The 17,783-nt window shown below is 37.1% G+C and overlaps 1 protein-coding gene across 4 annotated transcripts in view; it reads left to right on the forward strand.

The window, feature by feature from the left end:
• Positions 1–17,783, forward strand: part of UHRF2 (ubiquitin like with PHD and ring finger domains 2) — a 98,891-nt gene that overhangs the window by 79,462 nt on the left and 1,646 nt on the right. For all 4 annotated transcript variants that reach the window (XM_010357537.2, XM_030919796.1, XM_030919794.1 and 1 more), the window contains 6 exons: positions 6,471–6,577; positions 9,848–10,010; positions 10,672–10,812; positions 12,490–12,586; positions 13,255–13,412; positions 16,949–17,047. In XM_010357537.2, the coding sequence (XP_010355839.1) occupies positions 6,471–6,577; positions 9,848–10,010; positions 10,672–10,812; positions 12,490–12,586; positions 13,255–13,412; positions 16,949–17,047 (765 nt within the window). The remainder of the gene's footprint in view (positions 1–6,470; positions 6,578–9,847; positions 10,011–10,671; positions 10,813–12,489; positions 12,587–13,254; positions 13,413–16,948; positions 17,048–17,783) is intronic.

Below are 17,783 nucleotides of genomic sequence, written 5' to 3' on the forward strand. Positions count from 1 at the left end.
TTTTTAGTAGAAATGGGGTTTCACCACGTTGGCCAGGCCGGTCTCGAACTTCTGACCTCAGGTGATCCTCCTGCATCGGCCTCCCAAAGTGTTGGGATTACAGGCGTGAGCCACCACACCTGGCCAATTTTTGTATTTTTAGTAGAGATGGGGTTTCACCTTGTTGGCCAGGTTGGTCTCGAACTCCTTACCTCAGATGCTATCTGTCCACCTTGGCCTCCCAAACTGGGATTATAGGTGTGAGCCACGGTGCCCATCCTCTATAGAGCTTTTTTTTGTCCTCCTTCTTTAAGTTTTCTCTTTAAAAAGATAAAAACTGGGCCAGGCGCGGTGGCTCAAGCCTGTAATCCCAGCACTTTGGGAGGCCGAGGCGGGCGGATCACAAGGTCAGGAGATCGAGACCATCCTGGCTAACACGATGAAACCCCGTCTCTACTAAAAAGTACAAAAAACTAGCCGGGCGAGGTGGTGGGCACCTGTAGTCCCAGCTACTCGGGAGGCTGAGGCAGGAGAATGGCGTGAACCCGGGAGGTGGAGCTTGCAGTGAGCTGAGATCCGGCCACTGCACTCCAGCTTGGGCGACAGAGCGAGACTCCGTCTCAAAAAAAAAAAATAAAATAAATAAAAATAAAAAAATAAAAACTGGTTCCAGTGTTATATATATAGAGCTTATTTTTTTAAATTGACTTATTATTTTGGGTTAGTTGTAGATTCACATGTAGCATTAGAAACAATACAGAGGGCTGAGTACAGTGGCTCATTCCTGTAATCCCAGCACTTTGAGAGGGTGAAGTGAGTGAATCTCTTGAGCTCAGGAGTTCAAGACCAGCCCTAGGCAACATGGCAAAGCCCTGTCTCTACCAAAAAATACAGAAATTAGCTGAGTGTGATGGCATATGCCCGTAGTCCCAGCTACTCAGGAGGCTGAGGCAGGAAGATTGCTTGAGCCCAGGAGGTCGAGGCTGTAGTGAGCCATGATCGTGCCCTTGCAGCACTCCAGCCTAGGCAACAGCGAGCGAGACCCTGTCTCCTTTAAAAAAAAAAAAAAAGGTGGGAAGGGGATCCTGTGCCCTCTACCCAGTTTCTCCCAATGGTGACATCTTGCCATACTATATAATAAAGTATCAGAACCAGAATATTGACACTGTACAGTCAGGGGCCGAACATTTATATTATCACAATTTCCATTGTTGTGTTGTCCTTTTATAGCTACACTATCAGACACAGCCCCTCACTGCTTCTTAACCTCTGACAACCACTAATCTTTTCTCTTTTTTTTTGAGATGGAGTCTTGCTTTTGGTGCCCAGCCTGGAGTTCAATGGCATCATCTCGACTCACTGCAACCAGCCTCCTGAATAGCTAGAATTACAGGCACCCGGTTAATTTTTGTATCTTAGTAGGGATGGGATTTCTCCATATTGGCCAGGCTGATCTGGAACTCCTAGCCTCAGGTGATCTTCCCACCTCGGCTTCCCAAAGTGCTGGGATTACAGGCATGAGCTACTGTGCTGAGCCTTTTTTTTTGTTTTTATTTTTGTTTTTTGAGAGTCTCACTCTGTTGCCCAGACTATAGTACAGCGGCTCAGTACCTCTGCCTCCCAGGTTCGAGTGATTCTCCTGTTCAGCTTTCCGAGTAGCTGGACTACAGGCATGCACCACCATGCCTGACTGATTTTTGTATTTTTGGTAGAGATAGGGTTTCACCATGTTAGCCAGGCTGGTCTCAAACTCCTGACCTTGGTGATCCGCCAACCTCAGCCTCCCAGAGTGCTGGGATTACAGGCGTGAGCCACTGCACCCAGCCTCATTTCTTTATTCCTGCAATTTTGTCACTTCAAGAATTTTTATAAATGAAATTATGTGGTATATCATATATTAACCCTTAGGACTGGCCTTTTCTACTCAGCATGATTCTCTGGAGATTGTGGCATGTATCAATAGTTCATTCCTTTTTATTGCTGAGTACTAGTCCATGGTGTGAATGTACCACAGTTCATTTAATCATTTACTTGTGGAATAACAGCTGGGTTCTTTTGAGTTTTTAGCTATTACAGATAAAGCTACAGTAAATATTTGTGAACAGGTTTTTTGTAAACATAAGTCTTTATTTCTCTGGGATAAATGCCCCAGAAGTGCAATTCCGAGGTCACATGTGGCAGTTGCATGTTTAGTTGTTTAAAGAAACTGCCAGACTGTTTTCTCCAGTGACTGTACCATTTTACTTTTCTATCGGCAATACATGAGTGATCCAGGTTCTCTGCATCTCACCAGCATTCGCTATTGTTGCTGGGTTTTTTTTTGTTTGTTTTTTGTTTTTGCCATTCTGATAGGTGTGTAGTGGTAGCTTATTGTAGGACGTCATTCATTTGCTTATTTGCCATCTGTATAGCCTCTTTAGTAGTTAGCTCTTCAGGTTTTTTGGTTTTTTTCTATTGGGTTTTTTTTTTTTTTTTTTTTACTGTTTATCGGATATGTGGTCTTCAGGTATTTACTTGCTTTCGTGGATTGTGATAAAGATGAATTAATTTGAGTAGTTACGGAGAGCACAAAATATAGTATGTTTTCAGACAGAAATAGAAAAACTTGCTGTCTTTCTGAAAGGCAGATTTGGCAGTGCATTTACATTAACATGGCAAAGTAAATGAAAATGGAAATATTTAGGTTCATCCTTTGCATACTTCTTTAGCATGCATATTTTGAAGCTATATCTTTATGTATTTGTCAGAAATACAAAAGATGTTATATAGTTTAATACAGTCAGTGTTTGGAATTTTTTAAAGGCTTTATAAATAAATCAACTAGAAATGTAGTCTCTTTAACAATTGTTTTTAGTGTCTGGGCAATTGTATTTGATCTGGTCTCTGACATTTGTTGTATTTGAAACTTGGGCCAAATTATTTAACTCTGGTAACTCAGTTTCCCCATCTGTAAAAAGAAGAAATAGTAGTATTTTATGTCGGGAAGATCATTACATTAAATGAGATAATTTATGTAGCCCTTTGCACATAGCACGGACTGAAATGTTAGTTATATTCTCTGTAGCAGAATATTACTTTAAATAGGGCCAGTCACAGTAGCTCATGCCTGTAATCTCAGCACTTTCAGAGGCTGAGGTGGGCTGATCACTTGAGGTCAAGACTTCGAGACCAGTCTGGCTAACATGATGAAACCCCGTCTCTACTAAAAGTACAAAAATTACCCATTCGTGGTGGTGCATGCCTGTAATTCCAGCTACTCGGCAGGCTGAGGCAGGAGAATCACTTGAACCCAGGAAGCAGAGGTTGTGGTGAGCCAAGATCACATCACTGTACTCCAGCCTGGATGACAAAGTGAGACTCTGTCTTTAAAAAAGAGAAAAGAATATTATCTTAAATATATGAAGTTTATTTTCTTGTTTCCATGTTTTTGAATATAGTTACTGGTCAAACGTTGAAACATTTGTGGAGATAAGTACTGATGAACTGCTAGTTGTCTTAGATAGTCAAGTCTATTAAATAATGTGAAGAAGAATTTTAGGACTAAGGTGACATATAGGCCTTGATTGACAGCTAAAGTGTATCTGGAGATGTTTATATATTTTATAAGCATTTTCAACTTTTTGATCATTCTTTTGTAGGCAAGTATATCTACAGGATTAGGAAAAGGAAACCTGAATAAGCTTTTCACATTTAAGAAAAACATTTCCTGAATTCTTGAATTTGGTATAAATTTCATGAAGCCAGTGATCTTTGTTCAGTCTGGTTGAATGGATGTAATACTCTTGCGTACCTGCTGATAACTGAGTTAATATTTTAGCCTAGTAACTTAGGAATTAATCAAATGCCAGTTTTAGTGCCCTGTATTTTGGTGACCTCTTTTGAGAAGTGAGGACCCACAAAGATGATCTGTATCCTCTCAGTTGTCTTGAGAAGTAGTTTGCTCAGTGTTCAGGAGAAGACTCTGAAGCCAGAGTCTGTTTGGTTTTGTGTCCTGGGTGTGGAGCCATCTCTCTTCCTAGTTGTGTGATTTTAGGCGATTTACTGAACCTCCGCCTCATCTGTAAAATAAGATTGATAGTACTTAAAGGCTTGCTGTGAGGTTTAAATGAATTAATTATATGTAAAATGCTTCTCCTAATACCACCTAACCCCCCAGTAGTAGATGTGTGTTATACTAGCAGTGGTACAGTTTTGCAGAGATGTAAAGGGTATTATAAGAGGAACTGGTAAACTTTGAGGCTATGGTCTAGACAGCCTTGAATTAAATCACTAAAGGAGTTTGGAGAATGTTTGTCTTCATTGTGCTTTGGAATTATTTATCTGATAGTCTATAGGGAGGAGGCTGAGAAGTTTAGTATAAAGGTCTTCCACCTGATCTTGATGATGGCAAGAATAGGAGCATCTAGCTTGTTGTCTTAGGCAGTTGCTTTAGCAGCTTGGGAGAAGAATAGAGGTTGGGAATAACTGAAGAACTGAGTTACTTCAGGGCAGTGCTGTGTCCCTTGTGTAGATAGAGCTGCTTTATGTGAGCTCTTCCCAGGCACTAGAACTTGTTTAGGCTACTGCCTCCCAGGCACAATTTAATGGATCATTGACTAGAAGATGCAACAAATTTAGGCTGATTATTTTATTTTTTAATAGAGACAAGGGCTTGCTATGTCACCCAGGCTGGTCTTGAACTCCTGGGCTCAAGCAGGCCTCCTGCTTTGGCCTCCCACAGTGCTGGGATTACAGGCATGAGCCATTGCGCCTGGCCTTTCCATAGGAAAAATAGTCTGAAATAATATTGGTTGAGCTCTTACAGTCTGACAGTTTTTTCCCTTGTGGTAATATAATGTTTTTGTTGATGTAATGATTAAAGTACAAATGAGTTAAAGGTACGAAATTTTAGCCATGTTTCCTTGATTTGCTGCTTGAAGAATAATCAGAAATGTTTTAAATACTATTTAGCTTACATTTGTCTTATTATGCTCTCTTACTTTCCATTACTTTTTCTTTATGGCACTCCCATAATAACTTGAAAAGTTGACAGAGTTATGAATATGAATATTGTGGAGTCTGTCCAGATACCGGGTGGAAGACTGGTTTTGATCAGTTTAAGAAGTATTCTAAACTGTTCTAGATGTACGTATTTATTAGAATTCCTTCTCATAGAATACATACTAAAGATTAAGTTTCGTAATACCTTGTTTAAAAAATATGTAGACCTTAATATTGGATTGACAAAAAGTGAAAGTAAATTTAAGGGTTTTGGACCAATAAAAACACTGTAAGACCATGAGATTTTTAGTTGTGGCTTTTAATCCAAGGAAAAAACAAAGTATAAATAAATGACTTCTATAATAAGAATTTGGTAGACAGAAAACATTGTCTAAGTTGTCTAAACTAATTAAAATGATCTTGCATTAAAGAATCACTATTTTGCTAGTGTTAGTAGAATTAACTGTGCACTTGATAGTTACTTTTCTTAATTTGTTTCAAGTACTGAATCAGATAGAGACAATAATATCCATATAAATTTGTAGCTGCTATGGAAGTAATTGGAGAGCTAGTGCATGTAACATCTTTTTTTCAAATTTTTTCCAAATTTCTTCTTAATGGGAGGCGATTTTTTTTTACCTGAATGTGATAAGAGTGAACCCACAGAGTATGAAATAAAGGGAACTTACTATGCTGTTAGAATTTTAATATGAAAGCCAGGGCTCAGTGGCTCATGCCTGTAATCCCAGCACTTTGGGAGGCCAAGGCAGATGGATCACTTGAGGCCGGGAATTTGAGACCAACATGGCCAACATGACAAAACCCCATCTCTACTGAAAATGCAAAAGCTAGACAGGCATGGTGGCACATTGCTGTAATCCCAGCTACTTGGGAGGCTGAGGCAGGAGAATCAGTTGAACCCGGGAGGCAGAGGCTACAGTGAGCCGAGATCGTGCCACTGCACTCCAGTCTAGGTGATAGAGCAAGACTCTGTCTCCAAAAAAAAGAAAAATTGAATATGAAGTTTTTAGGTAAACATTGCTATTGTCAATGCCAGAATTTGAAATTTGAGACAGCACACTTCTGTATGGTGTAGATGTCAGTTGGAAATCTGGTTATGGAGTGTTTGTTGAAGTGGTATTACCTATAAAGAACCTACAAGCTAGTATTGTTAAGTTTTAACATTGAATTGAATAAAATATAATATTTAAACCCGTAAGACCTTACTTTGTAACATTCTGTTGATTATTTTACTACATATATAGCATGAGTCTAACCATATTTGGAGATGTAGGAAAGTATAATTTAAAGTGAAAGTGTTAGGTCAAGTTATGTAACTTGAAGGTATATTACACACAAGATTGCATTTAAATTTTGCATTATTTTGGGAGATGCCTCAAGAGAAAACATCAACTCATAACATCCTAATGAAATGTTTTGACTCTGAAATAAGCATTGGTGAAATTATACTTGGGTTTAGCTTTCTTAATAAAGAAAATCTTCTCCGACAGGACCGAGGTGATGAGTTCACATACACTGGAAGCGGTGGTAAAAATCTTGCTGGTAATAAAAGAATTGGCGCACCTTCAGCTGATCAAACATTAACAAACATGAACAGGTACTACTGTAAACACTGTTTAGAATTTGAACATTGAATAAAAGTTTCATCATAGGACTGTACATTGTAACTTATATTGCAGAGGAGAATCTCAAACTGGGAGTTAAAGATCTGAAATTAAAATTCCAGTGCCTGATTACGTAATTGTTTATCAGCATCCTAACATATCTTTATAGTATTGTTTTTTAAATGCCATAATTTCTAGTCTTACTGAATACATGTGGTATGCATTTGAAAAAGTTCACAACTTTGAAGGAAAGGAGCCTGTATAATTTAAGCGAAATTGAGAATAAGGTGGCTTGTCTACTGCCCCATTGGTCAAAGCTAAAAGTGACAAACTCCTTTTTAGAGTAAACTTAGTAACGTGAAATAAAGTTATGTTTGAGAGCCACATTTATGTACATAAATGAAGCATAAGGTAACTTAATCAAGTCTGTACTGAATGTACTTTTAGGATGTCTGCTAATAAGATATCTTCTAAGAGTTGTTAAAGGGAATGTTCATTTAGTTACAAAAGTGATCTTTTCTAACTAAATCCCCTTAAGACATTACAAAAGAGCCACCGTGTCCTGACCTTTATTCTATAGAAATACTAATGACATCTCAGCTCCTATGTGTACAGAAAATTTATTAATTTCAAAAATGTTTTGTTTTATAAATGCATGCTAATACCAATATTAATAAGTAACCCAGACCACCAGATAGCAAAAATCACATTATAGTTTGTCATACTGAAATTTTTGTGAACATTTCATAAAGTTAACAGTTTTTATATCCTATTATTAAGGGTATTTTGTGGATTGAGTAAAAATGAGTGTTTTTCACTTTGAGTCTAAATCACTCAGTTTCAAGTAGTGTCCCCTTAATTTCTGATTAGTGTGTGATGTAAAGAATATATCAATATGATTTCAAGACTTTCATGTGGATCAACTTACATAGAATCTCTGTTTTTATGTGTTCTATATTGTTTCTGACAGTAGGATTATTTTTACTGAACCAGCAGAGGAGACAGGTCAGATTTGCTGGTGAAAACATTCTTGAGACAGGAGCTTAGCTGTTCTTTTCTAGCAAGAAAGCAGTCCTTCAAGAAGAATGTCTTAAAATAAATATTTTGATGTGTTTTTGTCAATGAAAATGTATCTCAAATTTACAAAAGGACTCTTTCAAGTTGTCAAATCAGAAAATTATTTTTCCCTTTAATAATTGATAGTTTTGCTTGAAAGGAACTTCCTTCATAACCACCCACCGTTGTAATGTACATGTTAGATTCCTTTCACGCTTTTGGACAATCTAATAAGTACCGCTACAGTCTCATTAGAAGTTAATTCACAGACAGTAAAAATGTTTGCTATAAAGAGGAGATAGTGAAAATGAAGTATCAACTGAAAACAATTTAGGGTTGAATTATCAGAGAGACTTTAACATCCCATCTGTCAGTTTATACATTAAGTTGTGAATACGCCTTGTGGTTGTAAAAGTGCTTGGGCAAAGGTACCTGTATGTCTTACAAACATGAAAACTGAGGTGAGAGACCCTTTGCTCTGACCCATAGTATACTCTTTTCCCAGTAGTGTATGATTCAATTCATTTTTGCTTATTTGCTAGGAGGTAGGTCGACACCTTCTTACTTCTGAGTTTATTCCTATTTCATCCCAGCTCTTCCAACTTTAAGAAACTGAAGAGGGCAGCAAAGTAACCTGGGCATCTTTTATCAGGGCAGTCAGAGGCACCTGACTGGTTGAGCTGCAGATAGATTAATGGAGGAGCTCTGTTGCTGTATTGCCTAGTTTCATCCTCTTGGACTCTTTTCATATACTTGAATAGCCTAATTATCTGAAGTCAGAAGTGAGTTGACAGTGCCAGTTAGTAGTGGCAGTAATTATGACTGAAGGTATCTGTGAGCACTAAAGCATTCCATTCAATGACACGAAGGTAATACTTACTCTAGCTCTTTAAGATAAAATATGTGTAATATGTCAATAGATATTCTGTAAGTGAGACGTAATACTAGCCCTAGAGTCGAAGGCTGTATTTTTTTTCTACCTCCCAGAATTTTAATGCATCTTCCTTTTAGTTTAAAAAAAAAAAAAGGTAACTTGGTAAGCTTCAGCTCTTTGACCACAGCTACTATATAAGTTATTTTTAAAACAAAATACTTTTAAGTTTATTTACTCACTAAAAATATAACTATAGTCAAGACATTTCTTTTCAATAGGTTAGTCATATTCTTGGAGTCTATTTTTTAACTTGAGCCTGCATAAAAAGAATTAAACCCTGAAGACATATTTTATGTCATATCTGCTTTCACCAGATTGGGTATAATTCTGTTTTTTGGTTGTTTTTTAAACCTTAAGTGTTCTCAGTGTTTTCTTTTCATTTAAGACATAGGTGTCCTAGAGGAAAATGCTAATTTTAAACTGATTCTAAAATTGTTATTTTAAAATACTAAAAATAATTTAAATTCAGATTTTGGTACAACTAGGTTCTCCCAAGAGAAAGGTCTTCTGACATCTAATAAGTTCATTGATTTACTATTGTTAGGTGATGAATGTACATACTAAGTTCCAGCTAAGTCAGGTGCTGCTTCCAATTCAGTGTTCCTCTTTGACCATGTATTATCAGTAAAATGTAGTGATCTCAAGCAGCCAGAAATCTTCGTTGTCATTAGCACAGACATTTGGATGCTTTAGGCTTATTGAAATTTATCTTTTTATGGAGGCCTTTAAAGAATATTCTCATACAGCACTTGTTCTTAATATCTTTTAAACTTTAAGGATTCTCTGTTGTCTGGAATGTGGAAAGTAGACCTGGGAAGGTCATTTGTACCTTGCTGACAAATTTATATTTCTGGATTTCTTTCTACATTATTCCAGCAATTTACCTCACACCTTTATCAAAGATCACTATTAAAACAATCATTTGCTTTAGTTTTCCAACGTTCTCCCTTCCCCCAACAAACGTTATTTAAAGAAAAATTCCATGTATTTCTAGTTGTTTTCTATTATACGTGGCACAGATGTTATTACTTTCAGAAGAACCCTACAGGCTATCTGAGAACCAATCCCCTGGCTTGGGGGTGACATCAGAAAACTGATTTGTCTTCTCTGCTGGTGGGGGAAAGCATAATCCTATTATCTGGAATAATATGGAAAGAATCATAGAATCTTAACCATCAGGTAAGGTATAATTCACCTTTTAATTGAGCTAATGACTCGATTGTATACTTAAAGAAAAATTACGTGGTATAAAGACCTTTTTGTTGTTTTTTAGGGCATTGGCCCTAAACTGTGATGCTCCATTGGATGATAAAATTGGAGCAGAGTCTCGGAATTGGAGAGCTGGTAAGCCAGTCAGAGTGATACGCAGTTTTAAAGGGAGGAAGATCAGCAAATATGCTCCTGAAGAAGGCAACAGATATGATGGCATTTATAAGGTGCTCTATCTGGCATGACATCTTGTTTGTCATTCTTCCTGGGCTTTCAAGGCAGGGTTGTTACAAGGGACTACTGTGGGTGGGCTCGAGGAAACAGTAGCCATCTTATATTGCTACTTTTTCTGGAAATTTAACAGATACATAAAGCAAACTCCTAATTTCAGCACTTCACTTTTAAGGCTTATTTCGAGTTCTAAGGGCAGAGTTGTATTTTGGGTTAAGATTTTTTTTTTTAAATGTATGTTCTCTGTCATAAAGCCATTTAAGGAACTGGCTGTTGTATAACTTGATTTTTATATATCTTTTTAGAATAATTTTAGTTGTAATTGATTTTCAAAGCAGAGCACATTATAATAATAGATTTGCATTCTTTGTTTAGAAAGAGGCATTTGCTGCCATCTTTACTATACAAAATTATATTAATTAGCATAATCTTGTTACTCTATTAACTTTGTAGCAGTCTGTACTCACATGGGAAGTACTGTGGTAGGAATTAAGGTCAAAACTGTTTTAGCGAATATTCTTGACTTACTATCCTTACAGCAAAGCAATATATTCAGAAGTTGCATTTAATTCTGGCAAAGATTATTTTGATACCACTAATGTGATGAATAAGCCTAAATTTTAAATCTCAAACTGGCACTGAAATATTGTAATTTAGGTGGTGAAATACTGGCCAGAGATTTCATCAAGCCATGGATTCTTGGTTTGGCGCTATCTTTTAAGAAGAGATGATGTTGAACCTGCTCCTTGGACCTCTGAAGGAATAGAACGGTCAAGGAGATTATGTCTACGTTTACAGGTTAGATTACATTTGTCTAGCTACCTATGTGTTCATAAAAATATATACCTCCACTATCTACATGCCTTAACACTGGATATAACCCACAGCAATTGACTGGTGGACTATAAGGGGTGAGGAATAAGATCATGCAAATAGAGGAAAAGAAGAGAAAAAGTAGTATCCTAGATGTCAGAGTGCCCTAGGACCAAGGGTTGTGCTTGGGAAAAGCTGGACTTGTTAATTAAAAGTAAAATATTTCCAAATCAATTTGGAAATGACTTGAAGTGTGAGAGAAAGGGATTCATAAAATGTAGATATAGGAGGCCCTGGAAAAGCACATTTATCCTAGAGGGCACAGGGGATGTCTGTCTAGTAGGGGAAGGGTGGGAGGTGATTTTATAAGAGTGGTCTGCTTTCTCCCTTTCTCACTTTTCCTCACCCCTTTTCTCTCTTCCCCCGCAAAGCTGCTTCCCTGCTCTGCCATCACCTTTAGTGCTTTGCCTTTTTCCCCCTTTGCCCATGCTCTGCTGTTAACCCATAAAGACTTCGTTGATTTTGTATGCATAGTGGATGGTATGGCTGCATTTCCCCTTCACTGCCTGTATACCCTAGAATTTGTCCCTGACACTGACTTCAGTGCATGGTTTAAGTTCATCTCCCATCATTCCCCATTGTTGTGCTTCCCATAAAAACTGCCAGCTTTATCATTTCCCCTGGCTCTGCCCACACTGCATGTGTAGGGACTGAACTATGGGCAAGTGTCTGACCACCCACGCAGGTGAGTGTGTGTCTTCTAGTGCAAGTCTGTTTCTGTTTTTGTTGTCTTTTTAAACTAATAGAATTGATTGTTGAAAATAAGACCATCAGCTGCTAAAACAACTACTAAAAGAATTCTTTTTAATATAGAAAAAAATTCGTCAAATTTACTTTCAGAAGATTTTTCAGATGTCCCTGTTGAGACCATTGTTCTAGATAGGTTAGATTTGAAACTGAGCAGAAGCATGTGAGCCCATCTGCTATGATGAGTTCTAGTCATTGAGACCTGAAACATAACAGTGCTTTAGGCATGACTGTTATTACAAAGCATGCTCCTGCCACCCCACCCACCCCTCAAAGAAGGTAGCCATTGAAACATAAGGATAATAGATAGAATGTATTACTTCAAGTCTAACTCTTAGCTGATGGAAGATTTAGTAATTTAGTTGCTTTAGGTTTTCTAAAAGCTCCTCCTCCTAACTTAAGGAGATGAGAAGTTTGACCCTTAATGTTTTTGATATTTTTTTAGATCAACTCCACAATTTACTATGATCCAATCTATTTGCTTTCTATCTGTTGTGCTCTGTGATTGGTTCTCATTTACCTTCATATCTGTATTCTACTTTCCTTACACTTTAAAGAAATCTAATCACATTTCCTGAAGACTTACCTTTCTTAGCTCTGAAACTTAAGATCAGTGTATTATAAAATGGAATCTCTTAGTAGTCACAGCTATGTGATTTTACACTGAAATTGGGATTTTAATAGTTATCTGTGCTTTGAATTCTTTTCCTCTAAATGTCTATTTCTTTTATGTAAAGTTTTTCAGTTTGGGGAAAGTGTAGTCCTCCCCTCCCTTTTAATTTCTCACCAGGATCTAAACTCCCCTTCTCTGTGAAGCTTAAATCTACATTGTACTCTGCCTCCTTCCCCCATCAGTATCCAGCAGGTTACCCTTCAGATAAAGAAGGGAAGAAGACTAAAGGACAGTCAAAGAAGCAGCCCAGTGGAACCACAAAAAGGCCGATTTCAGATGGTAGGTAATTGTTGCAAAATATAAATAATAAGATCCTTTTTTTGTTTTTGTTTTTGTTTTTTTGGGAGACAGGGTCTCACTCTTGTCACCCAGGCTGGAGTGCAGTGGAAAGATCTTGGTTCACTGTAACCTTGACCTCCTGGGCTCAAGCGATCCACCTACCTAAACCCCCAGAGTAGCCCATGGCTGTACACCACCACACCTGGCTAATTTTTGTATTAGCCAGGATTTTTTCCCCTAATTTTTGTATTAGAACATGGAGTTTCTCCACGTCGCCCAAGCTGGTTTCGAACTCCTAGGCTGAAGGGATCCTCCCACCTCAGCCTCCTAAAGTGCTGGGATTTCAGGCGGAAGCCACTGCATCCGGCCGACATACTTTTTAATAAAGAGAAATATTAAGAAAATAAATTGAGAGACTTACAAGAAATGAAAGCAAAGGATTTGGCTGGGGGAGGGCGGTGGTAGAAGATGGATCATTTGTTTATTTTAATAGTGTCAGAGCCAAATAGCAGGAAATAACAGTATCCTAAATTTTAGGGGAAATGAGATGCTGTTTTATGTTGGTTATCTTTCTGCTAAACATTACTTGTGCCAGTTAACTCTTTTGTTTCATAGTTCTGCTTAGAACCACTTGTAAGTCTGCTGATACATTTTTAAAATAAATCTAGATGACCGTCCAAGCGCCTCCAAAGTATACAAAGCATCAGATTCAGCAGAAGCAATTGAGGCTTTTCAACTAACTCCTCAGCAGCAACATCTCATCAGAGAAGACTGTCAAAACCAGAAACTGTGGGATGAAGTGCTTGCACATCTTGTGGAAGGACCAGTATGTGAAGATTTTTTTAAATAATAACATTCTGATATTAACAAATGATAAATAATTGTCTCATGAAATATGTTTTTCACTTGTCAGTCAAAACTTCATCCTTTTATCTGATTTTCTCATCCAGTGCCACTACCTTTCAGAAATAATCTGAGGTAACACATATACATGCTCCTAAATTTACTTTAAACCTCTTAGATGCTGGATTTTGACTTCTCTATGCCCAAGCTTACTTTACTTGGAGGTACTGTTCTCAGAAGAATTTTCAGTTGTGAAACATGGTCAGTTTAATCTAAAAATCGCCACAAAAGTTTTTGTTACAGTTCAAGGTTACTTAACAGCGTAAGTCTTAAGCAGTTCAGCGCAATTTTCAAAACCTACATGTTAAACTAAGCGGTAAAATTAACCAGATTATCTATTAAGTATTTTATGTTTTTAAATTTTTCATTTTTTCTTAATCACATAATTTTAAAGTAAAAACAAATCACATAGTTAATTAACGTGTGGCTTTTGTGTTAAGCTGTGTTTTGCAAGCAAGCCTTTCTTATCAAATCCCTAAAGTTGGAGGCTTCAAATATGAATGTCTCTTCATTCTTTACTCACTTACTGTGTCTTTAATTTTACTTATAAATTTGAATCTTCTTTTGAATATTGACCCCTTGTCATTTCTAATACAATTACTTTTCTATTTTCTTTCTCTCCAAAGTGTTGATGTGCCCCTGTGTCTGTATGTCTTTTCTATCTAGACTTAAAGCAGCAACACAAAAACTCTACAGCGTTTCCTTTGTGAGAGATAGTCATTATTATTAAGGAAGAATTTTTTAAATATGATTTTTAAACTTTTAGAAATGCTGAAATTTATCAAATACCATTTGGATTTATATTGGAATTGTTATTTCCTTTGTCTGTAAATGTGATACATAGAGTTATCCTTGGCAAAATGAGGCTTACATGCTTACAGGACAGAGGAAAGTGGTTACACTTTGAGAAGTGTTACTTGTATTTTAGCCAGGACACCCAGGCATAAGGAGAGTCTTTGTTAGATCACACTCATTTTCACTTACAGGAAATTAAGATACAGGAAGCAGTTGTTAATCAGCCTAATTATTCTCTGGTTGGGAAAGATACTGCTTGTTAGTGATAACTGAGGTGAGTTCCCACTGTAGGTGGGAAAGAAGCAATTACAGGTGGAGGAAAAAGCCACCTGAGTACTTGTGAAAGTTGTCTTCTCTATGGGTGGTATCCCACTGGTGACAGAATCTGACCTGCCTAGGTCATATTATTGTGACCTTGCTGCTAGTGATTACTCTGGATGTTATGTACTATTGCCCTGGACAAGTTGCATGCCCATTCTCTTCAGATAGGCCAGGAACACATTTATGAAGCCAGAAAAATCAGGTGTTAGCCAACAGTAACTTTAAATAAATACCTATGTGAATATATATTTATGTCCAAACTCATTCCAAAGTCCCTGTGATCTGGAGCCCTACCTACATCTGTAGTCTCCTCTTTCTACTCTTGTGCCCAGATTGCTTGACTGCAGTGGTCACTGTTTTATTTATACACCCTCAACATCTTGATGCCCCTGGGCCTTTACATACGTACTGTTTATCTGACTGGAATTCTCTTTTCATGTGTCTCACTCTCATATCCTTTAAGTCTATATAAATAGAGATTCCTCAGAGAGGTCTTCACAAACCTCCCTTTCTAAAATAGCAGCTCTTTTTAAAATTTACTTTAAAAAAATCCACACAGATGGGGTTACTGTGTTGCCCAGACTGATCTTGAACACCTGACCTCAGGTAGTCCTCCCGCTTCAGCCTCCCAAGTAGCTGGGTTTATAGGCGTGAGTCAGTTTGCTCTGTTTCATCAGTTATTACTATCTGAAACTGTTTTTTGTTTGTTTACTCTCCTGTAGGAACATAAGTTCCAGGAGAGCACAGACTGCCTTTTTATTACCACTGTTGATAAGCACATTGTAGCTACCTGTAACTCAAAATACCTGTATTAGATATACCCATATTATAGGAACTATGGAAGTACCAGGTTAAATATTGGTCATTAACAAAGGAGTTTGTTAGGGAGAGAGTACCTGGTATAAAGTTTTCAGCATCTCCCCATAATTGCCATGTTTTAAAAATGTGTTTGTAATACTTTGTCCATAATGCATTTGACTTTAATGATCCATGTTCATAAATCAGTTAATATGAGACATCTTTTGAAATGTGACATTTGATTTTTAAATTTGAAACTTGTAAGGTTTTTGTTTGTTTGTTTTTGAGACGAGGTCGTGGTCTGTCACCCAGGCTGGAGTACAGTTGCATGATCTCAGCTCACTGCAGCCTCCACCTCCTGGGTTCAAGTGATTCTCCTGCCTCAGCCTCCCAGGTAGTTGGGATTGCAGGCACCTGCCACCGCTCCCAGCTAATTTCTTGTGTTTTTTTCTAGCGACAGGTTTTGCCATGTTGGCCAGGTTGGTCTAGAACTCCTGACCTCAAATGATCCACCCGCTTCGGTCTCCCAAAGTACTGGGATCACAAGCATGAACCAACGTGCTCAGCCTTACTTTTTCCGTTAATATAAAAAATAAATATGAAATGCACTCCCTTACTACCTAAAATAACTGAAGGATTATCCTTATGACTATTTAGCAAAAAAAAAAATACTTCTAGCTTAAAAAAACAAACAGCCAAGATGAAATGGAGCCAGTAATGGCTTTTGAAGAATATAGGGTATCCATTTGATCATGTTTACTTCAGGTGTCTCTACTTTTTATAATTTTGTCCTACCGTAAGTAAACATTAGCATGAGGAAGGTATGGGGTTTGAGGATTGAGGTAGTAAAATACCACAGAATAATCCTAGGAAAATAAATGTTTTGTGTGTGGTATTAGATACTACAGAGTATTGTTTCCTAGTGTTTTTTGTTTTTTGTTTTCAAGCTCCAAAAGACAAATATTCAAGTTTTATAACAGCAGAAGATTGGATAGATAATACATGTTCATACACTGGAATACTGTGTAGAACAGCTTTTTGAAAAAAGGCAGTCAGTATGTAATGACCTTGAGACAAGCTGCCCGTGATTTTTTTAAGTGAAAAATAGTTTATCCCTGGAATGTGACGTTTAGAGGGACATTGACTTTTTAACATCATATGTTGACTTTGCAACTTTTCCTACCTAATACTATGATTTAAAACTAACGTGTGTGGAATGGGGTTTCTTTATATAAGTTTGCTTTTTTCAGGTAGTTACAATCATGACTACTTGATGTCTTTAAATAGAAGACATTAAATGTGACTGAAACATTTTTATTGCTAAATAATAGATGGATATATTTTGGGATACATGTGAAATTTTGATATATTCATATAACGTGATAATCAAATCAGGGTAATTGGAATGTTCATCGCTATAAATATTTATCTTTTCCTTATACTGGGAACATTTGAATCATTCTCTACTAGCTGTTTTGAAATACACAATAGATGAATTTTATGAACTGCTAACTTTTCTTTCCTTATCCTTGGATACTGTTGTAGAATTTTCTGAAAAAATTGGAACAATCTTTTATGTGTGTTTGCTGCCAGGAGCTAGTTTACCAGCCTGTGACAACTGAGTGCTTCCACAATGTTTGTAAAGTAAGTGGAATTCCTTCGTCATTTTCCCTGTTAGGCATGAAGGCACACTAATCTCTATATCTGTTTTTAGCATGCTAAGAATAAGAAACATTTTCCATGAAGCAGGATAGTTGTGGAACCTTCTAGTTAAGAAGCATTTAGTTACGTCTTGGTGGTAAATTCATGTTTTAATTAGATAGTAATAATAATTCAGATATATATCATTTGAGGTATTCTGTCATGTTTGGAATTTTGAGGAGGGGCTGAAATGAGAAAGAAGGTAAGAGGTCATTGCTCTTGTCTATGTAATAACTTGTATATTTTATATATTATAGTGCAAACCGGAGTGTTTTCATTAATAATCAAACAGTTTATATCTAGCATCATGCCCAGATGAATTGAATATTGTGTTTTCAGTGTGGTATAAAAGGAAAGTTTGTGTTTTAGTCAAGCCAAGGTTTGAATCTTGCTCTACCCAGTGGTGATTATGTTTCCCTAACTTCAGAACTTCAGTTTCTTTTATAAAATGGAAACAAATCTACATATGAGTTTGTGCCTGATCTTGAGTTGATTAACTATATATTTAATGTATTTAGTACTGCTAAGTGTATATGTGTGTGTATGTGTGTATTTTTTGTTTTTTTGTTTTTTTGGGTTTTTTTGAGACGAAATCTCGCTCTGTCGTTCAGGCTAGAGTGCAGCAATGCGATCTTGGCTCACTGTAACCTCTACCTCCCCAGTTCAAGCAATTCTCATG

The sequence above is a fragment of the Rhinopithecus roxellana genome, chromosome 16 (assembly GCF_007565055.1).
Source record: "Rhinopithecus roxellana isolate Shanxi Qingling chromosome 16, ASM756505v1, whole genome shotgun sequence".
NCBI classification, from domain to species: Eukaryota; Metazoa; Chordata; class Mammalia; order Primates; family Cercopithecidae; genus Rhinopithecus; species Rhinopithecus roxellana.